Source organism: Phaethon aethereus, assembly GCF_964289735.1.
Source record: "Phaethon aethereus genome assembly, chromosome: 1".
NCBI lineage: Eukaryota > Metazoa > Chordata > Aves > Phaethontiformes > Phaethontidae > Phaethon > Phaethon aethereus.
In genome coordinates, this window is record NC_138575.1 from 223,697,296 (window position 1) to 223,716,119 (window position 18,824).

Here is an 18,824-nt window from a genome sequence, read left to right on the forward strand (position 1 = left end):
CGACGGCATTGCGTTCACCGCGCAGACCCCCCTGCCCGCCTTCCCTCCACGGAGACAGGGAGACTCTACAGACGTGGTGCTGGGAGGCTTTTATTCGGTGGTTACAGCCTGTCGCTACCCAAAGGGCAGCTCCTCATGCTCAGAAGTGCTTGTGGCGGAGCCGGGACTCCTCCTCGCGCGGCCGGTCCCGGGATGCTCAGTGGTACTTGCGGGCCAGAGCATGAGCCACGACACCGACCAGCTTTTGCCAGGCAAACTGGCAAGCAGGGGTGAAATCCCTGGCGAAGTGGGAAGCCAGGACAATGATTAGGATGTCTCCGAGGAGCTGGAGGAGAAAGAGGAACACAGAAAGGGTTAGCGCTGCTTGCACCCTGGTGCTGCGGCAGACCACGGAGCAGGGACCGGCCTTCCCCGCGCCGGGGCTGAGCTGCTGCACCCACGGCCCCTCGCGGAGGGCTCTCTGCTCCTCCTGCTCCGCCACCTCTTCAGCTCCAAACAGCTTCTTCCTTTCTGCAGGCTCTCCGTCTCCCTGGTTTTCCTGCTGGAGACTTCCCTCCGGCCCCTCTCCTTCCTGTCCCCCCAGACACCACCCCGCAACCCACAGGCTGCGTTTCCTTTCTCCTGGCTTCTCCCCGAGTCTGAACTCCCCTCCTGAAAGGACTCTCACACGCTGCACGCGCCTCCTCTTCCTCCTCAGCCCCCCTCCCCATCGTAGTGGCCTTCGGGCTGCAGGATGGCTACTGGGGCTGGCTCGCTCCCTGTTCCTTTCCACAGAAAGCTCAGGGTTTTGGGAAAACAGTATTTGCTTCATTCTTTAAAAAAAAAAAAAAGGAAAGAACGTTGAAACTATTTCCGCCCATTTTGGGGATGCTAAAGCAATTTGGTCTGAGACCCACCCTGCAAAATGCGGGGTTTTTTTTCTTTTTCTCTTTAGATCTAAATGAAGAAAATGATCCATTTGGGAGTGTCCCATCCAGACAGGCAGCACATGCTGGCTAGGACAGAAACCTGCTGTATTGTTTTTGAGCAGGTTAGCTGCTACGCTTGCTACAGGATCTATGATTTCCTCAAATGCTCTGCAGAGCTTCCCTCTGCCTCTGTCTCCGCAGCCCATGCTGCACCTCCTCCTGGATTTGTTCTTTTGTCTCCATCCCCAGCATGTCCTTCAAGTAACAATCTCCCAGCACCTTCTCTTCCCCATTGCTGCGCTGGTACTAAAAATGGGACTTTTTAGTGTGAAAGTCACCCACACTTTTGCAAACAGTCCCGCACAAGCCATCATCTCTCTTGGGTACGACACAGGCTCTCTGCCTCCACCAGCCAAAGAACGTACCCATAGACAGCATTGCTGGAGGCAATACTCCCAGTTTCAAAGCAAAACCTGCCTTTCCACACACAACACAGGGATGAGGTCGGGTCTGCAAACACGGCTCACCCTGAAGTTCTCGGGGTCCACGTGCAGCTTCTCGCAGTGCAGCTCGGACAGCTTGGCGTAAGTCGCCTTAATGTTGTCCAGGTTCTTCACGGCTTCCCCGAAGGAGGTGAGCACTTTCTTGCCATGGGCACGGACCTTGGGATTGCCGATGATGGCAGTGGGGCTGGAGAGGTTCCCGAAGGAGGCAAAGAACCTCTGGGTCCAGGGGTAGACGATCAGCAGCCTGGGGAAGAGATGGAGGGACGCAAGCAGACACAGACACTGTTAACGCTCTCAAATGCAATTGCCATGTCTTTATCCCGGGTGCCGCTGAGCAGATGCCCAGGAGCTGGACCTACCTGGCCAGGGCCTCGGCACCGCATTCCTCCACGTTGACCTTGCCCCAGACGCTGGCGATGAGCTGCTTCTCCTCGGCTGTCCAGTGCACCATGGTGGCGGGCGGCTTCGCTCCGAGCTGTGGGAGGACACAGACCCCGTAGCGGAGCTGCAGACCCCACGGAGGCTTTTATCCACTGCCGGCAGCTCCTCCCCATGCTGCGCGGTGGGGTCATTGGCTGGGGCGCGGCGGGGGTCCCGCCGGCGGGGGAGCAGGAGGGGACGGCCAGGGCGTGGCACGCCGGGAAGGGGCCTCTGGTTACCCTGAGCTCACGGGCTTTATCCCTTCCCCTCTGCGCAGGCAGTTCTGCCCCGTCGCAAAGGGCTGCACGAGCCACCGCGCCATAGTCGGCCACGGCTTAGCGCGCGTGTGTGGGGCTCAGCGGGGCCTGACCCTCGCGCCTCGGCTCTCCCAAATGCTGGGCTTTGCCTTGCCTTCGCCCCTACCAGCGGCCTGATTGCGCACCCCCGCCGAAACGCAGCCCGTGCCGCAGCAAGCCCAGGGGTTTGCCCCCAGCCCCCAGTGCCGATGCCTGCGCTTCAGGAGGATTCCAGCCTTCCTGCACTGCCAGGAGCTGTGGGCAATGCTCAGGCTTTGCGGCTGAAATTTGCATTAACCTTATTGTCCTCCTCCTGTAACAGAATTTGACCTGCTTGGTTTACTAGTCCCTTTTGAGCAGGAAGAAGCTCACCCAAAAGTTCCCCCCTCAGATGTAAAAGGACCAGCCAGATGCCGTGCTGCTGGACAGGGAGCAAGTATCCAACAGGATCATTCTTTTCATCCCATTTCTGCCTTCATCCACGTCCGTAAAGGGCAGTTGAAATGGGCTTTGAACACCAGGTTTGCCCCTGCAGGATCTGCTGTGGGCTGCAAAAGCAGCAAAAGCTCAGCTGAGGGAGTCCAGCCCAGAAGGCTGCCGTACGTCACGTTTTCCCCCACGTTCAGCCAGGCTGACCAGCCTCCTTCGGCAGGAGGAGATGTTGGGGCTCCATGTGAATTGCTCCCCTGGGACACCCCCGAGCACCCTGCGCGTGGTGCACCCTCGGCAGGAGCAATGCCCTTGCATGGCGGGGCTCTCCTCTTTTATTTTCTGGATGAAACACCAAGCAGCACTGTCCCTGCTGAAAGCACAGGGGCTTTGATCCTGATCCCAAGCACCTGGGGCAGCCTGCCGTATTCCTGTTGTTTTCCACAGGATTTAGATTGGGCTAAGTAAGAGCTGCTGGGTCTTGTCGGACTAGTGACGGGGTAAGAGGTGGGGTGTTTGGATGGACAGGCTGAGCAGAGCTAAAGAGCTGACCAAGCTCCTCTCCAGACAGCGGGGCTTGCCTTTCTCCACAGACCACCTCCTGCTAAGTATCCTCTTGGCCTTTTACTGAAAATACAGGAATGGGAGGAAAATAAATTACAAGAAAGAAAATACTGAGGGAGATATTCAGCCTGATGATATCTTTTCCCCCTTTAGTTGTAGACTTTTTTCAATGTAGTAGGGGTGAATAATATTCCTTAGAGTTGCCTACATCTGCCTTTTCTCAAGAGAATTTAGTGCACGTGGGCTGATGTGCTGGAGCATAAATCAAGTCGAGCACTGCCTGGGGGCATGCATGGGGGAGAGGACACGCAAGCAAAATGCGGCCGGGCTGCCGCTGGTGCCCACCCTCCCGCACACCTTATCGGCCCCTCCAGGACCTGCCGTGCTGCCAGCGCCGCACTGGACCAGCACCGCCTGGGGACGTGCCAGCTCCCACAGTGGTGTGTTGCCGTCGCGCAGGAGGCAAAATGGGAGCAGGCAAAGCAGCACAGGGAGAGGACATCCCGCAGGATCTGTTTGCTGGGGGGCCGGGGACTGGGCTGTCATCCCCCCACTGGGGCTGGGGCTGGGGAGTGAAGCCACTGGCAGTGCCGGAGGAACCGTCGCCATCCTGCCATGCTGCCGGGTGCAGGGGATGGGAACCCGTCCCTGCTCCCGGGAGAGGGTACCCAGCTGGAGCCCAACAGCCCAGCCCTCCCCTGCTGTACTGCCTTGTAGGGTCTAACCTGAGGGGTCTGCTTAGCTCATTTCTGCTCCCAGACGCCGTGTTTGCAGGAAGAGACCGACTTGTTTAAATAATTCAGTCATTTCTGCCTGAAGTCTATGAACAACCATGTTCACATGAAAGCCGACAAATATCTATCATGAAACCTATGAAATGTCATGTAAGAATCTGGTTTTTGGTGACCCTGGACACCTGACCAAGACACCGCACTCTGCGCCTGCCCAGACTCCCTGCAGGGAGGAAAGCACTTTAGGACTTAGTACGAATCATCTTCTCCCCTTCTCCATGTCTGCCTTGACGCCAGAAACAAAATGCCTCTTCCTTTGAGTAACGTGCAGGAGAAGGGTCATTTGCGGGTCGCAAAGGGCTTTTAATACCTTCCAGTGGGTCAGGGACAGAGGGTGGGATGCCCAGAAATGTGGATGACAGTGCAAAGAGAGTGTCAGAGATACTGGGATGTATAGCTGTGTCCTCTTCTTTTCCCTTCAAAAAGTCAGCATGTCCTTTCAGCTAACCATTGCTTTTACTGCACCGTGCTCAGTTCAGGTAGGGCGGATGGTGCTTCCCATGCCAAGAACAAACTCTACCCTAGACAGTCCTGCTCTGTGGACGCTTAAACATGCGGAACGCTCTGCATGCATAGAACATCGATTGATACTCACACCCAGAAAATTATTCACAGTCGCCAGTATCAGTAAGAATGGGCCCCCATAATTGCGGAATGGGCGGCACAGGGTGAAACAGAAGCGCATAAACAAAGTCTGGACAGGTCTTGATAGCAAAATGTTTATCTAAAACCTACCCCCACCCAGCTGGCTGCTTGGCCAGTGTGAGTCAGCTAATTTCTTGTAGGCTTTATGCCAGGAATGAGCCAGAGTAGATTAAAGTCAACACTTTGTTTATCCTCCCTAAAAAATACGAATTCTCCAAGTTCCCCTTGCTTGCAAGAAAACACGCAGGTTTCACAGTAAAATACGACTAGTTCCTCAGTGCAAACTTCCCAGCGTGTGACCGCAGAGGTAGCAGGGCTGTGTCTACCCCATACTCTGGAAGCATGATTTCCAGAGTCAAATCCCGCACAAACCCCCCAAAAGCACACAGAACAAAGGGAGGTGGTATTTTCTGGGAGAAAAATGCCCGCCCTGCCCAGGCTTACACCCCAGTCCGCCTGCGGGTGCCCCAGGTCCCCGTCCCCCAACCCCTCCAGCCTCTCAGGGACACACGGACTCAGTGGATGCTTCACAGGATGAGCTTTATTTGTCTGTTAGAAGCTGTCAGCTCCAGCACAGCACGCCAGCCGGTGCACGACACGCAGCTGGAGGATGCTGCTGGGGCATTCCTGCTGATGCTTTAGTGGTACTTGCGAGCCAGAGCGTGGGCCACCACACGGACCAGCTTTTGCCAGGCAGCCTGGCAGTCAGGAGTGAAATCCTTGGTGAAGTGGGCGGCCAGGACGATGATCAGGATGTCACCCAGGAGCTGGGGGGACAAGAGCACCCTCGGGTTAGCAATGCCCAGGAGCCTGCAGATCCCCATGCAAGCACTCGCATTAAACCCAGGGCAACCTCCAGGCATTTTGTTGGCTAAAAAATCTCCCTGAAGTCCTTTTTAAGATGTACCTTAAACTTGTTCTTTGCTCTCGGGTTCTGCTACTGCTATGGGGAGAGTAACCAAAAATTCCCCAGAGATTTTGTTGATTAAATTTTTCTTTCTCCCTTCTAGCTTCACTTGGAAATTTCTCCCAAGCAGAACACACAGCTGAGCGTCTGCCGTGCGGCAGGGAGCCGGCACTCGGCACTGCAAAGCACCCTGGCACGAACAATGAGCTCATGCTGACACGGGGGATCTCTGCCAGCCCCAGTGACAAATGTCAGGGTTACTTCCCCGCTGGGAAACTCTCAGCTGCAGAGATGCGGGAGCCAAAGTTTCCTCTCCCTCTAGGTTCCATTCCGTTTTTGATTTTGGCATCTAGCCTCCATCTCTTGCTCCTCACCCATCTCTCCTTTCTCCTCCGTGCCAAACTTCACTCTTGCTCCTTCGCCTTCCCCTTGGCTCAAACCTCTTCCTGCTCAATAACTGCTTTCGCTTTACTCTCCCCCTCCCTTTCCGCATCGAAACCACCTCCTCGCCGCCTTCCCCTCTCCTGTGCATCCTCGCTTGCACCCTCCAGACCACCTCTCCGTAACCATCACCCCTCAGCCCCTTCGGTGCTCTCCCACCTAGCTGCAGGTTGGTCCCTTCCCTCTCTGTCCCTCTCCTGCGTCTTCCCCTCACCCCAACCGCCAGCCCCTCTTCCTCCGGCACCAGCACGCAGGGTAAACCCCTCACATGGCAGGGCTCGGGTTAGGGGAGAAGCTGCCCACAGAGGCGCGGTGGGGAGGACAGGTCCCCAGTCAGACGCATGACTCACCCTGAAGTTCTCGGGGTCCACGTGCAGCTTGTCGCAGTGCAGCTCGGACAGCTGGGCGAAGGTGTTCTTGATGTTGTCCAGGTTCTTGACGGCATCCCCGAAGGAGGTGAGCACTTTCTTGCCGTGGGCGCGGACCATGGGGTTGCCGAGGATGGCAGTGGGGCTGGAGAGGTTCCCGAAGGAGGCGAAGAACCTCTGGGTCCAGGGGTAGACAATCAGCAGCCTGAGGAGAGATGGAGGGACGCAAGCAGACACAGATACGTTAAAGCTCCCAAATGCAATTGCCATTTTTTCTCCATCCCGGGTGCCGCTGAGCAGATGCCCAGGAGCTGGACCTACCTGGCCAGGGCCTCGGCACCGCATTCGGCCACATTGACCTTGCCCCAGACACTGGTGATGAGCTGCTTCTCCTCGGCTGACCAGTGCACCATGGTGGCGGGCGGAGGGTAGCGTGTGGCTGCCGGCAGGTACGGAGGAAGTCTCAGCTCTTGCTCCCAAGGGGGTCGCACGCTGGCGAGCGGCTCTCCCCGTCCCCACTTTTATACGCTCTGCTGGGCCCCTCCTCTGCCCCGCGCACCCCTCCATTGGCTGGGCCCGGGGGGCCGCGGCCCTGGCACCCCGAGGGAGGGGACACGGCGTCAGGGTGGGGCCCTGGGGCAAGGTGCCCAGATCCACGCCGGGACGGGCTGGCGGGCTGCCCTCCCTCCGTCTTTGATTTCCAGCTCCCCACCGAAGGGTGGCATTTATCTGCGCGCCAAGCCTGAGCGCGGCAGCGCCTGCGTCCCGCACGGGCCCGGGGGGAAGGCGCGTGCTGGGCTTGGAGCCCCTCGGACGGTGCAAAGCTGCATGGTTGCAGGGTGGAAGACGTGGGCCGGGGGCTGTTGTGTCCTCCCTCTGAACGCACCAGCAGTGCGCAAGCGGCTTCTCCTTGCCCTCTTCTCGCGGGACCTGTCAGGCTTTGGGGTTGCCTTGTTCTTTCCTGTCAGCGATTCAACGGTTCGCTGGCTTTAGGGTAACGCTGAGAGAACCGCGGGCAGTGGCTTGCTGTCAGGGAGAGCTCCTGTCTCAAAGAGCCCCTCAGCAAGGGTCAAGCAAGGCTGGAAGGGACAGGTTATAAGACAGGGCACACCAGTTCGTTAGCTCGCAGGGGCCCCGGGAGAGGTGGGAAGACTGGCTATACTGGGGTCTGTGCAGATGCGCTGCAGAGAAGCAGTGGTCCTCCGGCGTGCAGGACAGGCCGCTGGGCCTGCCGGGGCTGCGGCGCTGCGGCTGCTGCTGGCAGAGCGGGCCGGCAGTGGTGGGTTGGGGTGCAGGCGCTGGGGCCGGGGATGGAGCTCGTGGGGCCGGACACAGCAGTGCCGGCTGGTCTGGACGGCGCCGGAGCAACGTGTTTGCGTGGGCCGTGGGCTGCCACCATTTCTGCTGGTGGCACCGGAGCTCCTCTGGCTGCTCACTTCAGGAGGGGACTTGGCCAAAGGCCCCTGGGGCCAGGCCTGGGGGCCACTCTGTCCCCCAGCTGAACCGAGCAGCGTTTACTGCAGACCTGCTCTGGAGCCATTTGCTCTGCTGCCTCCCTGGTACGGGGGAGGGACGAATTCACCATCCAGAAACCCCAAATATGCCCCTGAGCTGCTCTCGGTGCCACGGGGATGCTGCGGGTCTGACAGGAGGACGGGAGGCTGAGGAGGGCCGTGGTCCTCTGCGTGGTGTGGAGGCTGTTCAGGGAATTTCGTTTTATTTGTGGAAAGTTAGATATAAGGGCCAGTGAAAGCAGATGCTCTGTCCTTCCTGTACAAGAAATTACCATTCTTGGCATATTTTTTGCCATAATGAATGGATAGTTGTGTCTATTGCATTCTGCCTTTAATAATCTGAGAATGATAATGATTTAGACAAAAACAACAAAAAAAGCATTTTGCCTTCCATGAAGGAAAGTGAACAAACAATGGAACTAGTCTCGCTGCCACTTCTCCCACTGCACATTTTTGTGCAAAGTTTTGTTCCATTTCATCTCTGAAAGACTTAAAACATTAAACCCAGCGATGTTACCTGATGTCTCAAAAAATTACTGGACTATTTCTGTTTATATTTTGTTGCGTGTTTATTTATTTTTTGTCTCAAGCGTTCCCCTGGATTCTCCAGCTTAGACGAGTCTCACTTGCATGAATTTGTAGACAAGGCGGTGTGTGAGCATCCCCTTCCCGTTCCCCAGCACCCCAGGGTGACCCCCACCCCGTTCCCACAGAGAGGCAGACACCTCTTCATGGCTGAAGCACGTGGTGTTTATTTGGCAATTAGAGACCAGCAGAACCAGAGGATGTTTCCCCGAGAGCAGGGAGCATCTCCAGGCCCCGACGCCTGTGGGAGGCTCAGTGGTACTCATGGGCCAGCGCGTGGGCCACCACACGGACCATCTTCTGCCAGGCAGACTGGCAGGCAGGGGTGAAGTCCTTGCCAAAGTGGGCGGCCAGGACAATGATGAGGATGTCACCCAGGAGCTGGCAATGAAAGAAGGAGAAACCATCAGCCCGGTGCTGCCCACCGTGCCCAGCCCGGCCCCTGTATTCGCACAGGGACACTGGTTATTGGGGAACTGACTGCAAAGCAGGAGCGGATTTATCACAGCCCCGTGCAGAGCTCCGGGCTCCTTGCACAGCTTGCATCGCTGGCACTCACCAGGAGGCCTGGATGTGCTGGATCCTCCTCCCCAGACACCTTCCTTTGCCTGCTGTGCAGTGTCCTCCCTCTGCTTCAACAGGGTTCATCCTTTCCTTTCGTATCCCTCCCCACCCTTGCTTTCTCTTGGCTCAGGTCCCCTCCTTCTGCTGAAGCGGCTGTATTTATATTCTCTCCTGGTTTAACCACTCCATCATAGCCAAGCTCAGCTCTTTCCTCCAAACCCAGTCTCGGTTTCTTCCCTTCTGGTCTCTGACTGCTCCAAGCCAATGTTGCTTCCTACCGGCGTGTATTTGATTCTGCCTTTCATCCCCATCCATCTTGCCTGCCTGAGTCCCTACTCTCACAGATCCCAGCCCCGTAACTCCTCTCTGGTCCCCCCAAATATGCCTATTCACTCCCACACCCCTGCCCTCAGCAGGCTCCCAGGCTCGGGCAGCCTCAGGGTTCCTCTCTAGGTCTGCCAGATACCTCAGAGGCCCCTAACCCCCCCTCCAGAGAGCAGAAACCTCTCTCCGGTTGAGACTGGAGTCTCAGCATGGCTCACCCTGAAGTTCTCGGGGTCCACGTGCAACTTCTCACAGTGCAGTTTGCTCAGCTGAGCAAAACATTTCTTGATGTTGTCCAGGTTCTTCACGGCTTCCCCGAAGGAGGTGAGCACTTTCTTGCCGTGGGCGCGGACCATGGGGTTGCCGAGGATGGCAGTGGGGCTGGAGAGGTTCCCAAAGGAGGCGAAGAACCTCTGGGTCCAGGGGTAGACAATCAGCAGCCTGGGGAGAGATGGAGGGACGCAAGAAGACACAGACACGTTAAAGCTCCCAAATGCAATTGCCATTTTTTCTCCATCCCGGGTGCAGCTGAGCAGATGCCCAGGAGCTGGACCTACCTGGCCAGGGCCTCGGCACCGCATTCGGCCACATTGACCTTGCCCCAGACACTGGTGATGAGCTGCTTCTCCTCGGCTGTCCAGTGCACCATGGTGGCGGGCGGAGGGTTTGCCTGGGGCTTCCCTGAACAATGACGAGGAAGTACAGCCAAAGTCTGCCCCAGGGATTTTTATACACTAGTAACGGCTTGTCCTAATCTCAGTTCACGTAGCTATTGGTTGGGGCTGGGGAGGGAGCTGGGCTGCACAAGGAAAGATAGCGATTTTGGATGCTGTCCAAGGGGAAAAGAGGCCCTTTCCCCCCTCTGCCTTTGACTGGACAAGCATCATCTCATACCCATGCACTTGTGTTCGCAGTCCCGCGTGCAGGTGGAGCTGCCTGCACGGCTGCTCCCCGGCTGTGCGTTTCCACTACTGAGGAGGCAGCTGGAGGCTGGGGCTGAACATGCGGTGCAGACCTAGGAAGGCAGGCAGTGACGTTCAAAGAGTTTGCAGTCTCTGCTCTGACCATGTGTTCAGGCTCTTAATGGTGCACTGGTGCCCTGCACCCCTGGGATTCGTCCTGGACAGCTCGAGGCAGCCCAGCTCGAAGGACCAGAGGCTTACTGGCAAAAAGGGGTTGAATGATCACTCCCAAATCTAGGCCCCATTCTTTAAATGCAAGACCCTCCTTTCTTGTCTGTCCTAGCAAAGAGCTTCAGTGTGGTTGTCCATCATCATTGTCCACCATAGCATCATAGAATCATTTAGGTTGGAAAAGACCTTTAAGACCATTAAGTCCATCGTTATTGTCCATGCTGTTCTGAGCCCAAGGCTATTTCCCATCTCTAGTGCAATTCCCAGTCATCAGAGAAAGTGGATCCACCTCGAAGGCACGACTCTGAGTTATGGGTCTCAAGAGCACGGTGTTGCCCCTAGCCTTAGTCCTATGAGGAGTACAAGCCGGACATGTCACCCATACGGACAGTCAGTCCCACCTGATGCCAGCAGGAATCTAGGACCGGGCTCTACTGTGCAAAACCAGTCCAATGTTAATTTTATCTGCTGACCCTCCAGGACGAGGACAACACAGCATTCATTTTATTTTAGATTTTGAATGCCCCATTACTTACTGTATGGGGCTGATGACTGTCAGTCTAATAACTGGGTGGCTTTGAGGCACAATTCTGAGCCTAACCAAATCAGAAATGGAGTGTGTATCAAATAAAAGGCAGAACAAAATAGGGAACCATGTTTATTTTTTCTGACAGCTGGTAGAAATATGCAATAAAACCTTGTCAGCATGGCAAAAGTTGGATGGTTTTGCAATATCAGACACTAACACTGACAAAGTCTTGAGTGCCCACACTGCTTATACCAGAAAAAAGAGTTCTTTTGGTATATAGCATACCTCATACCCCAAAAGAAATAAGATGTCCTGGCAAAGCAGCGTTTCTACTGTCTTGATCAGATTGCTTGTTTTTGTAAAATAATTCACCCTTAAGAAACAGCCTTGCAGGGATGATCTCTCACTGAGTGCACAAGGAAGTCTGTCCTCTTGTCTTCTTCTTGGCAACCGTCTTTACAAATCTGAAGAGCACTATCTTGTCTCTTATCTGCCAGCTCCAAATAAAACTGTCAATAAGTTCTTCCAGCCTTACTTCTGGTCAATACCATTACTCCCTGCAGTTACTATATCTTTGAAAGTTGTGACTTTTTTCCACCCTCCTACTTGACAGAGCATCTCGATCCAAAGTGTTTCCTACTAACAGGGGAGGCTGTCAAAGAAGAGAAGTATTCTTACTAGTATAATTTTGTAAACAGGGTCCTGATGCACTGTAGGATGCATTGATGCACTTAAAATCATGCAAGAGGTCAGGTACTGTGCTCTGCCTTCAGCTGTAACTGTTGACCTGACCTTAAACTAAATTATCTAATTGCAGCTCCAGTTCTGCTACGTGTGCAAATTGGTTCATGCGTGTGCTTTCTCAGTGAACATAGGCATAAGAAATGAGGAGGCTGTAATGTCAGTAAACTGCTCTGCAGACACAGCTTCTATATTCTTTATTAGCAGATTGGCCTGGTGAACTGGTGGCATCAGTCCTGCGGTACCTCGGCACTCGGGCAGCTCGGATGCACCGTTCCACGAGGGCAGTTTCGAATCCCATCCCAGGCATGAGGTGAGATGCTAAACCAAGAGAAGCAGCAAAGTATGAACAACTCCTTGGGCTTGCTGAGCTTTGCCTTACCTTTCCTTCTCCTTCAGCCCTGTCCCTTCCCAGCCTATGTGGCTCCTCCTTGCTCACTGCTGTGTGCAGCACCATCTCCCGAGCTCGCGGTGTCCCTGCCGGAGAACATCATCCTGTCCTGGCAAGTGATTCCTTCAAAGTACTTTTCACATCATCTCCAGAAATTGCATTAGTGCCACAGGGCAGTTATCAGCTGACAGAAGGAAAAAGCATGAGATTAAACTCCCCGTGAAAGACTTGCAAGGGCTTCTTAGTTTTAAGATTAGCTAGCCACAAAGACATTTTAAGGTAACCTATGTTGGGCAGGCCCAGAGGCTGTTTACCACAGTCAGGCAGCAGTCCATAACCCCATCAGAGGCAAGAGCTCACAGTCAAGCAGATACAGCCCCGAAGGCGTCTGCAAGGATGGCAGGGTGATCCCAGCCAGGACACCACGAGCATTCGCTGTAAGCAGCCCTGTACGCTGTGAGACGGCAGAGAGGCATTTCGCAAAAAACAAAGACATGACAGCCCAGACAGTCCCAGCCCTGTTCTCTGCCTGGGGCTTCTCCAGGGGATCCATCCATGTCATCTGTTTTCACAAGGAGGAGCTCATTTTAAGCACATTTTTAAATCACCTGCTTTATGGCTTGGGGGCAGAGGCTTGGCTGGCAATTTTTGGCTGCTCAGAGCTCCCAGCACAGGGGTTGTCTGTTGAGGGGGCTGTTCGGCAGCACAGGGTGGAGGGGAAATGGTCATCACAACATGCCAAGCAGAGGCAATTTCTGTAGCTTTTTTGCCAGTTCACAGAGCCAAAGGGATATCTCCTTTCCCCTAGTGCACCCAGGGTGATACCTTGCAGCATGCTCATCCCCATCTTACCCCCAGGTGGAAAACTAGAGGCCCCTTCGCTGTCTGCCTGGGGTGGATTTTGCTATGCTCAGGACTCTTCCCTTGAGCATCCTTCCAGCTGGCTGTTCCCTTTGATGTGGGTGGAAGATGCCCTAAGTCGTTCTTCATCTCTTGCCCCCACACTGGGCTATATCCACTTCCATGGACAGGAATCTTCCGTTTTCATAGATAAACCATCCTGATGATGGCCAAAATCAGCTACAGTGACAGCCTTTCTGAAACAAGCAGAATTTATTGGTCACTCTGATTGCAGCAGGCAGTGTCCTGTGCCAAGCTTTACCAGACCCTTATCAGCAGGAGGGGCAGCTGTACCCAGCCTCTGCTGCTCTGGATCCAGGTCAGCCTCTCCTCCGAAACATGCAATTTCTTGTGTCCTAAGTCAGTAGGTCTCAAGGCTGTCTTTGTTCCCACTTTATTTGCTGTGATCTTCCTTTCCCAGCTGAATAGCCCTGTCTGGGCTCATCCTACTCTGTGCCAGCATCTCGTGGTCTCCTAGCTGAGGGCAGGAGCTTGCTCCTTCTCCCTGGAGTGGAAGCAGCAGACAGCAAAATGGGAATGTGCGTCATCCAGCCCTGCCGTGGTTGGGCCTTGGAGGGCTGGAACCACTTCAAAGGCACCCTGGGCTCCAAAAGGCTGTTTGCACCATGCAGGGACCCTGGGGCTCACGGTGAGCATCTGGGACTCACTGAAATGGCACAATAGAGGGCAAGGCAGAAGTCAGGTCCTGAACACGAGCCAACTGCTGTTAGCCATCTGCTAAGGACCGAGTCGATGGCTCACTGTCCCCTGGACACTTGTGGCTCCCAGCCCTGCCCAAGCATCGCTCTGCACTGACGCTACAGAAACGCCGCGATGGTCGTTTTATCTCGTGGTAGAAGACCAGCACCGCATTTTCCCCCTGTCACTGTGCTGGTGAGGCTGGGCTCTCCTCCCCAAAGAGGACAACCTGCACAGCGTGATGGCCTGGAAGACCAGGATTCCTGCTTTCCCACCAGCTGCTGGAGGTGGAGTTCCCCTGTGCTGCTCCACTCCCCGTCTGCAAAGGAAGGAGGCATTACTGATGCCGCCTCCTCTGTAAAGAGCTGTTGGAGCTACTGATGCGACACTGCTGGGACTAGGCATCTCGACACCAGGCTTGCCGTGGTGTTCATCTAGCCTGCATCCAGGACTCGCCTCTAACCCCGCTTTGGGGCCAGATGGGCTGTTGATGGTCATAACTTTGCTCTTGCTTCACACAAGAGAGGGGCAACTTTCACCTGGAAAGCCTGGGACATTGGCTCTGCCACGCCAGCACCGCACCCTGCCCTGTGCCTGTACCTCTAATTGCAGAGTAAGGCTGACAGGACCAGCCAGGCACTGGCCGTACTGCACCGTCAGGGAGCAGGACACGCTCCACATCACCACGAGGATGTGTCCATAGCACAGGGTGGGACAGGAGGAACAGAACGATTAAGACATTCAAGGACACTGGGGCGAAAACGTATTTGCTGAGGTCCACAGCCCCTGTGCAACCGCTTGCTGGTTCGAGAGCCAGAGGTCCCAAAAACACATAAACAGGCAGAGCATGTGCTGCTGGATGCACCCATAGTCATTTTGTTAATGTTATGTCCACCTGTGCCTCAAGTGCAGGAGACCTTTTCTCCTTGGTGGCAACTTCCAAGGTTTTTAACTGCACTTTTGTGTAACTGGAACGAGACATTGAGAACAGTCTTACCTCCTGAAATCATGCTGAAATGCACATTTGCTGACTGAAAGGAGAATGACATGCTGCAGGAAAGCTGGACTGATTTATGGGTTTTTTTCTTTTTCATTTCCCCCAGCCCAGGATGTTCTTGGCAATGCCAGTGGATCTGGCAATGCCAAAGGCTGGATCCTTTGTCTGTCAGACAGGCTGTCTGTGTAGGATGCAGGGGTCATAAGTGCAAATCCCTGCTTTATCAGGAGAAAGGCAGAAAATTTATTCCTAAATCATGCAAACCAAGGATTTCATTCTGTGACACTGATGTAGAATCATAGAATCTTTGGGTGGGAAGGGACCTTTCCGGGCCATCTAGTCCCACCCCCTGCCATGAGCAGGGACATCCCCAACTCGAGCAGGTTGCTCAGAGCCCCGTCCAGCCTGACCTGGGATGTTTCCAGGGATGGGGCAGCCACCACCTCTCTGGGCAACCTGGGACAGGGTTTCACCACCCTCAATGTGAAACATTTCTGCTGTAGATCTAGTCTGAATCTGTCCTTTTTTTAGTTTAAAACCGTTACCCCTTGCCTCATCGCAACAGGCCCTGCTAAAAAGTCTGTCCCCATCTTTCCTATCAGCCCCTCTCAGCCCTGGCAGCTGCAGGAAGGTCTCCCCGGAGCCTTCTCTGCTCCAGGCTGAGCCCCCCCAGCTCTCCCAGCCTGGCCTCCCAGCAGAGCTGTTCCAGCCCTCGGAGCGTTGCTGGGGCCTCCTCAGGCCCCGCTCCAGCAGGTCCGTGTCTCTCCTGTGCCGAGGGCTCCAGAGCTGGACGCAGCCCTACAGGGGGGTCTCCCCAGAGCGGGGCAGAGGGGCAGAACCCCCTCCCTCGCCCTGCTGGCCACGCTGCTTTGAGTGCAGCCCAGGACATGGTTGGCTTCTGGGCTGCGAGCACAGGTTGCCGGCTCCTGTCCAGCTTTTCACCCACCAGGACCCCCAAGTCCTTCTCCATGGAGCTGCTCTCTATCCCTTCATCCCCCAGCCCATACTGATACTGGGGGTTGCCCTGACCCAGGGGCAAGACCTTGGCCTTGTTGAACCTCCTGAGGTTTACCTGGGCTCATTCCTCAAGCTTGTCCAGGTCCTTCTGGATGGCATCCTGTTCCTCAGGCACACCAACCACACCACTCAGCTTTGTGTCCTCTGCAAACTTGCTGAGGGTGCCCTCAATCCCACTATGTCATTGATGAAGATATTAAAGAGTACTGGTCCCAGTACGGACCCCTGAGGGTCACTGCTCATCAGTGATCTCCATCTGGACATTGAGCCGGTGCGACCATCCAACCAATTCCTCATCCACCTAACAGTCCATCAAATCCATCTCTCTCCAGTTTAGAGGGAAGGATGTTGTTGGGGACCATGTCAAAGTCCAAAGGTCAGAAGTCCAGACAGACGACATCGGTAGCTCTTCCCTTGTCAACTGACGTGGTCACTCCATCACAGAAGGCCACTAGTTTGGTCTGTCCTTGCTGCTTTTTAAATTTTTCTTTGAAAAGCATTGCTGACACTGATACGCTTATGCAAAATCCTTCCATTCTGGTGAAGAAACATTATTCCATTGAGCCAATCTGAGTAAAAAAAAGCTCTCGTGCCCTGTTTAAAAGCTGCCCTCATCCCCTCCTCTTGCAATCATACACATTTTCTTTTAGATATCGTGTTCTGATCAAAATGCACAGGATTAATAGCAAGAGCATTTTCATTGCTGATTCAGCAAATGCTTTTGATCAACTTCTTAAAAATACATCAGTACTAAAATATGAAGGGACAAATTTCTGCCTCATCTAAGCTGGCTTCATTGAACCTCTACAAATTTCTATCCTTGTGTGCATCACAGGTTGAGCCATTTAGGGCCAGAGGGTCCCTTGCTTGCCCTGCAGCTTGGCCTTCTGCACAGAATAGGTCAGAAAACCCCTCCCCGGCAATTTCGGCAAGCTCAGAGGTACTAGGTGGGCTGGGATGTGCCCATCGCTGTTTTAGAGGCCAGTATCCCCAGATGTCCCACTGGAGCTCCGTATGCGAGGCGCAGCCCAGCATCACTTTGTGCATGGAGGTCCATGACCAGCCCCGCCGGGCAGCCAGCAGGCTGATGCCTTTCGGAGGCAGCCGAAATAGCCAGGAAAAGTAGCCTCCCCTTTGGCCAGCCTGACTGCCTTTCTGAGCGTGATGCTCCCAGCAGCCCGGAGCCCATCTTCCCCCTTTCATGCCCCTTGCTGCCTCCCTCCCACCCCACAGGCGGCTGCAGAGACACAGAAACACACTAAGAAGTCCAGAAAATGTGGGGGTTTTATTGACTGTTACAGACACATCTGCCTGCAGAGGGTTTAATGGTACTTGTAGGCCAGAGCATGGGCCACCACGCCGACCAGCTTCTGCCAAGTGGCCTGGCAGGCAGGGGTGAAGTCCTTGGAGAAGTGTGCGGCCAGCACAATGATGAGGATGTCTCCCAGGAGCTGGAGAGGAGAAGGAAGGAAATCAGGTCAGCATGGTGCTGAGCACCTCTTTGCCCTGCACAGGACACAGGGACCAGGGGCAGGAGGGAACCCAGCTCTCTGGTGGACCCTGGGGGCTGCAATCCAGGGATGCTCTTTTCGCTGAATTCTCTATGTGAGAAAATAGTCCTGTGCTGACCATATGCACCAGTATCCACCTGCTCTGTCTCTGCTGCTTCTCACACCTGCTTTTTCCAGCCTCTAAACTTTATTTCCAGGCATTTTCTGTCTTTTTTCTTTTCTTTTTTTTTTTTTTCTGCTGTGAAACCCCGTGCCTACTTGAGCAGAGGGCTAGGGTCAGTGTGAGGTCTACCTGCTACATCCCCAAAACCAGGCTTAAACAGAGATTGAGACGGGGGCCATCAGCCACATGCAGCCCTCTCAGTCCCTTCCAACCTGAACTGCTCCCTCTCTTCACTCACAATGACTTTTCACCCGCCTGCACCCTGATCCCTTTTGCTTCATTCCCCTCCTGCTCCCCTCCCTCATCTGCTGACCTTGTCCCTATGCTCAGACCTGCCCTCTCTGTCTCTAATTGCAGTCTGCATCTCTTCCCATTAGTGTCCAGTCCCTGACCATCCCATACCTGCTTTTCCCTCTCCTCCTGTGTCGGCCAGCCTTGGAAAAAGGGGAAACAAAGTAGTCCCCATCCTTGGAGCCAGGAGGGGCAAGGAAGAGGCTGCCCATGGCACCAACACAGCGGGACTGCCCTCCATGCTCTCCACCCTCAGCCCCACTTGGCCTCTCAGCATCCTTCTCCTGCTTTCCTCAAGCCATGCCTGCTCAAGTCTCCAGGTCTTTCAGAACATCTCTGTACATTTGTCCCCAAACCCCTCACAGCCTGGAGCATGGCATTTCCCTGGCATTATCAAGTGCCTCACCTTTCCCTCTCCCCCAGTTTCCATCCAAGCCAGCCCCTTTCTCTTTGGTAACTAAAATAGATGTCATTTATGCTTGTTTGAAACCCTCCAGGCACTGAGGCACTCTGCAGGATGGAGGGAGAGAGGGCCAAGACCTGAGGTCAGCTCACCCTGAAGTTCTCGGGGTCCACATGCAGCTTCTCGCAGTGCAGCTCAGACAGCTTGGAGTAGGTCGCCTTGAGGTTTTCCAGGTTCTTGACGGCTTCCCCGAAGGAGGTGAGCACTTTCTTGCCATGGGCACGGACCTTGGGGTTGCCGATGATGGCAGTGGGGCTGGAGAGGTTCCCGAAGTTATCAAAGAACCTCTGGGTCCAGGGGTAGACGATCAGCAGCCTGGGGAAGAGATGGAGGGACACAAGCAGACACAGACACTGTTAACGCTCTCAAATGCAATTGCCATGCCTTTATCCCGGGTGCCGCTGAGCAGATGCCCAGGAGCTGGACCTACCTGGCCAGGGCCTCGGCACCGCATTCCTCCACATTGACCTTGCCCCAGACGCTGGTGATGAGCTGCTTCTCCTCAGCTGACCAGTGCACCATGGTGGCGGGCGGCTTCGCTCCGAGCTGCGGGAGGACACAGACCCCGTAGCGGAGCTGCAGACCCCACGGAGGCTTTTATCCACTGCCGGCAGCTCCTCCCCATGCTGCGCGGTGGGGTCATTGGCTGGGGCGTGGCAGGGGTCCCGCCAGCAGTGGGTCGGTCTGTCCATGGAGTGGTCAGTCTGCAGTGAGGTGTGGTCTTCAA

At 55.0% G+C, this 18,824-nt stretch overlaps 4 protein-coding genes across 4 annotated transcripts; all 4 read right to left on the bottom strand.

The window, feature by feature from the left end:
* Nucleotides 1-196: 196 nt before the first annotated feature.
* Nucleotides 197-1,865, bottom strand: LOC309414920 (hemoglobin subunit epsilon; the record flags this gene model as incomplete). The annotated part of the gene is made up of 3 exons (XM_082012299.1): nt 197-325; nt 1,436-1,658; nt 1,774-1,865. The coding sequence occupies 3 exons, from the start codon at nt 1,863-1,865 to the stop codon at nt 197-199; spliced, it is 444 nt and encodes a 147-aa protein (XP_081868425.1).
* Nucleotides 1,866-5,080: 3,215 nt separating this feature from the next.
* Nucleotides 5,081-6,774, bottom strand: LOC309414898 (hemoglobin subunit beta). The gene is made up of 3 exons (XM_082012277.1): nt 6,597-6,774; nt 6,258-6,480; nt 5,081-5,326 (listed from the first exon to the last, which is right to left on the bottom strand). Exons 1-3 carry the CDS (start codon nt 6,686-6,688, stop codon nt 5,198-5,200), a joined length of 444 nt encoding a protein of 147 aa, XP_081868403.1. The 5' UTR covers nt 6,689-6,774; the 3' UTR covers nt 5,081-5,197.
* A 1,743-nt stretch (nt 6,775-8,517) lies between these two features.
* Nucleotides 8,518-9,950, bottom strand: LOC309414909 (hemoglobin subunit beta-like). The gene is made up of 3 exons (XM_082012288.1): nt 9,820-9,950; nt 9,481-9,703; nt 8,518-8,755 (listed from the first exon to the last, which is right to left on the bottom strand). The coding sequence occupies exons 1-3, from the start codon at nt 9,909-9,911 to the stop codon at nt 8,627-8,629; spliced, it is 444 nt and encodes a 147-aa protein (XP_081868414.1). The 5' UTR covers nt 9,912-9,950; the 3' UTR covers nt 8,518-8,626.
* Nucleotides 9,951-16,956: 7,006 nt separating this feature from the next.
* LOC309414931 (hemoglobin subunit rho) lies at nt 16,957-18,619 on the bottom strand (the record flags this gene model as incomplete). The annotated part of the gene is made up of 3 exons (XM_082012310.1): nt 16,957-17,120; nt 18,190-18,412; nt 18,528-18,619. 3 exons carry the CDS (start codon nt 18,617-18,619, stop codon nt 16,992-16,994), a joined length of 444 nt encoding a protein of 147 aa, XP_081868436.1. The 3' UTR covers nt 16,957-16,991.
* Nucleotides 18,620-18,824: the final 205 nt, after the last annotated feature.

Coding starts and splice junctions, on each gene's coding strand:
- LOC309414898 (XM_082012277.1), bottom strand. CDS start 6,688: ATGGTGCACTGGTCAGCCGAGGAGAAGCAGCTCATCACCAGTGTCTGG. Junction 6,481..6,596: donor GGTGCCGAGGCCCTGGCCAG/GTAGGTCCAGCT, acceptor ATCTCTCCTCAG/GCTGCTGATTGTCTACCCCT. Junction 5,327..6,257: donor TGGACCCCGAGAACTTCAGG/GTGAGTCATGCG, acceptor TTGTCCCCCCAG/CTCCTGGGTGACATCCTGAT.
- LOC309414909 (XM_082012288.1), bottom strand. CDS start 9,911: ATGGTGCACTGGACAGCCGAGGAGAAGCAGCTCATCACCAGTGTCTGG. Junction 9,704..9,819: donor GGTGCCGAGGCCCTGGCCAG/GTAGGTCCAGCT, acceptor ATCTCTCCCCAG/GCTGCTGATTGTCTACCCCT. Junction 8,756..9,480: donor TGGACCCCGAGAACTTCAGG/GTGAGCCATGCT, acceptor TTTCATTGCCAG/CTCCTGGGTGACATCCTCAT.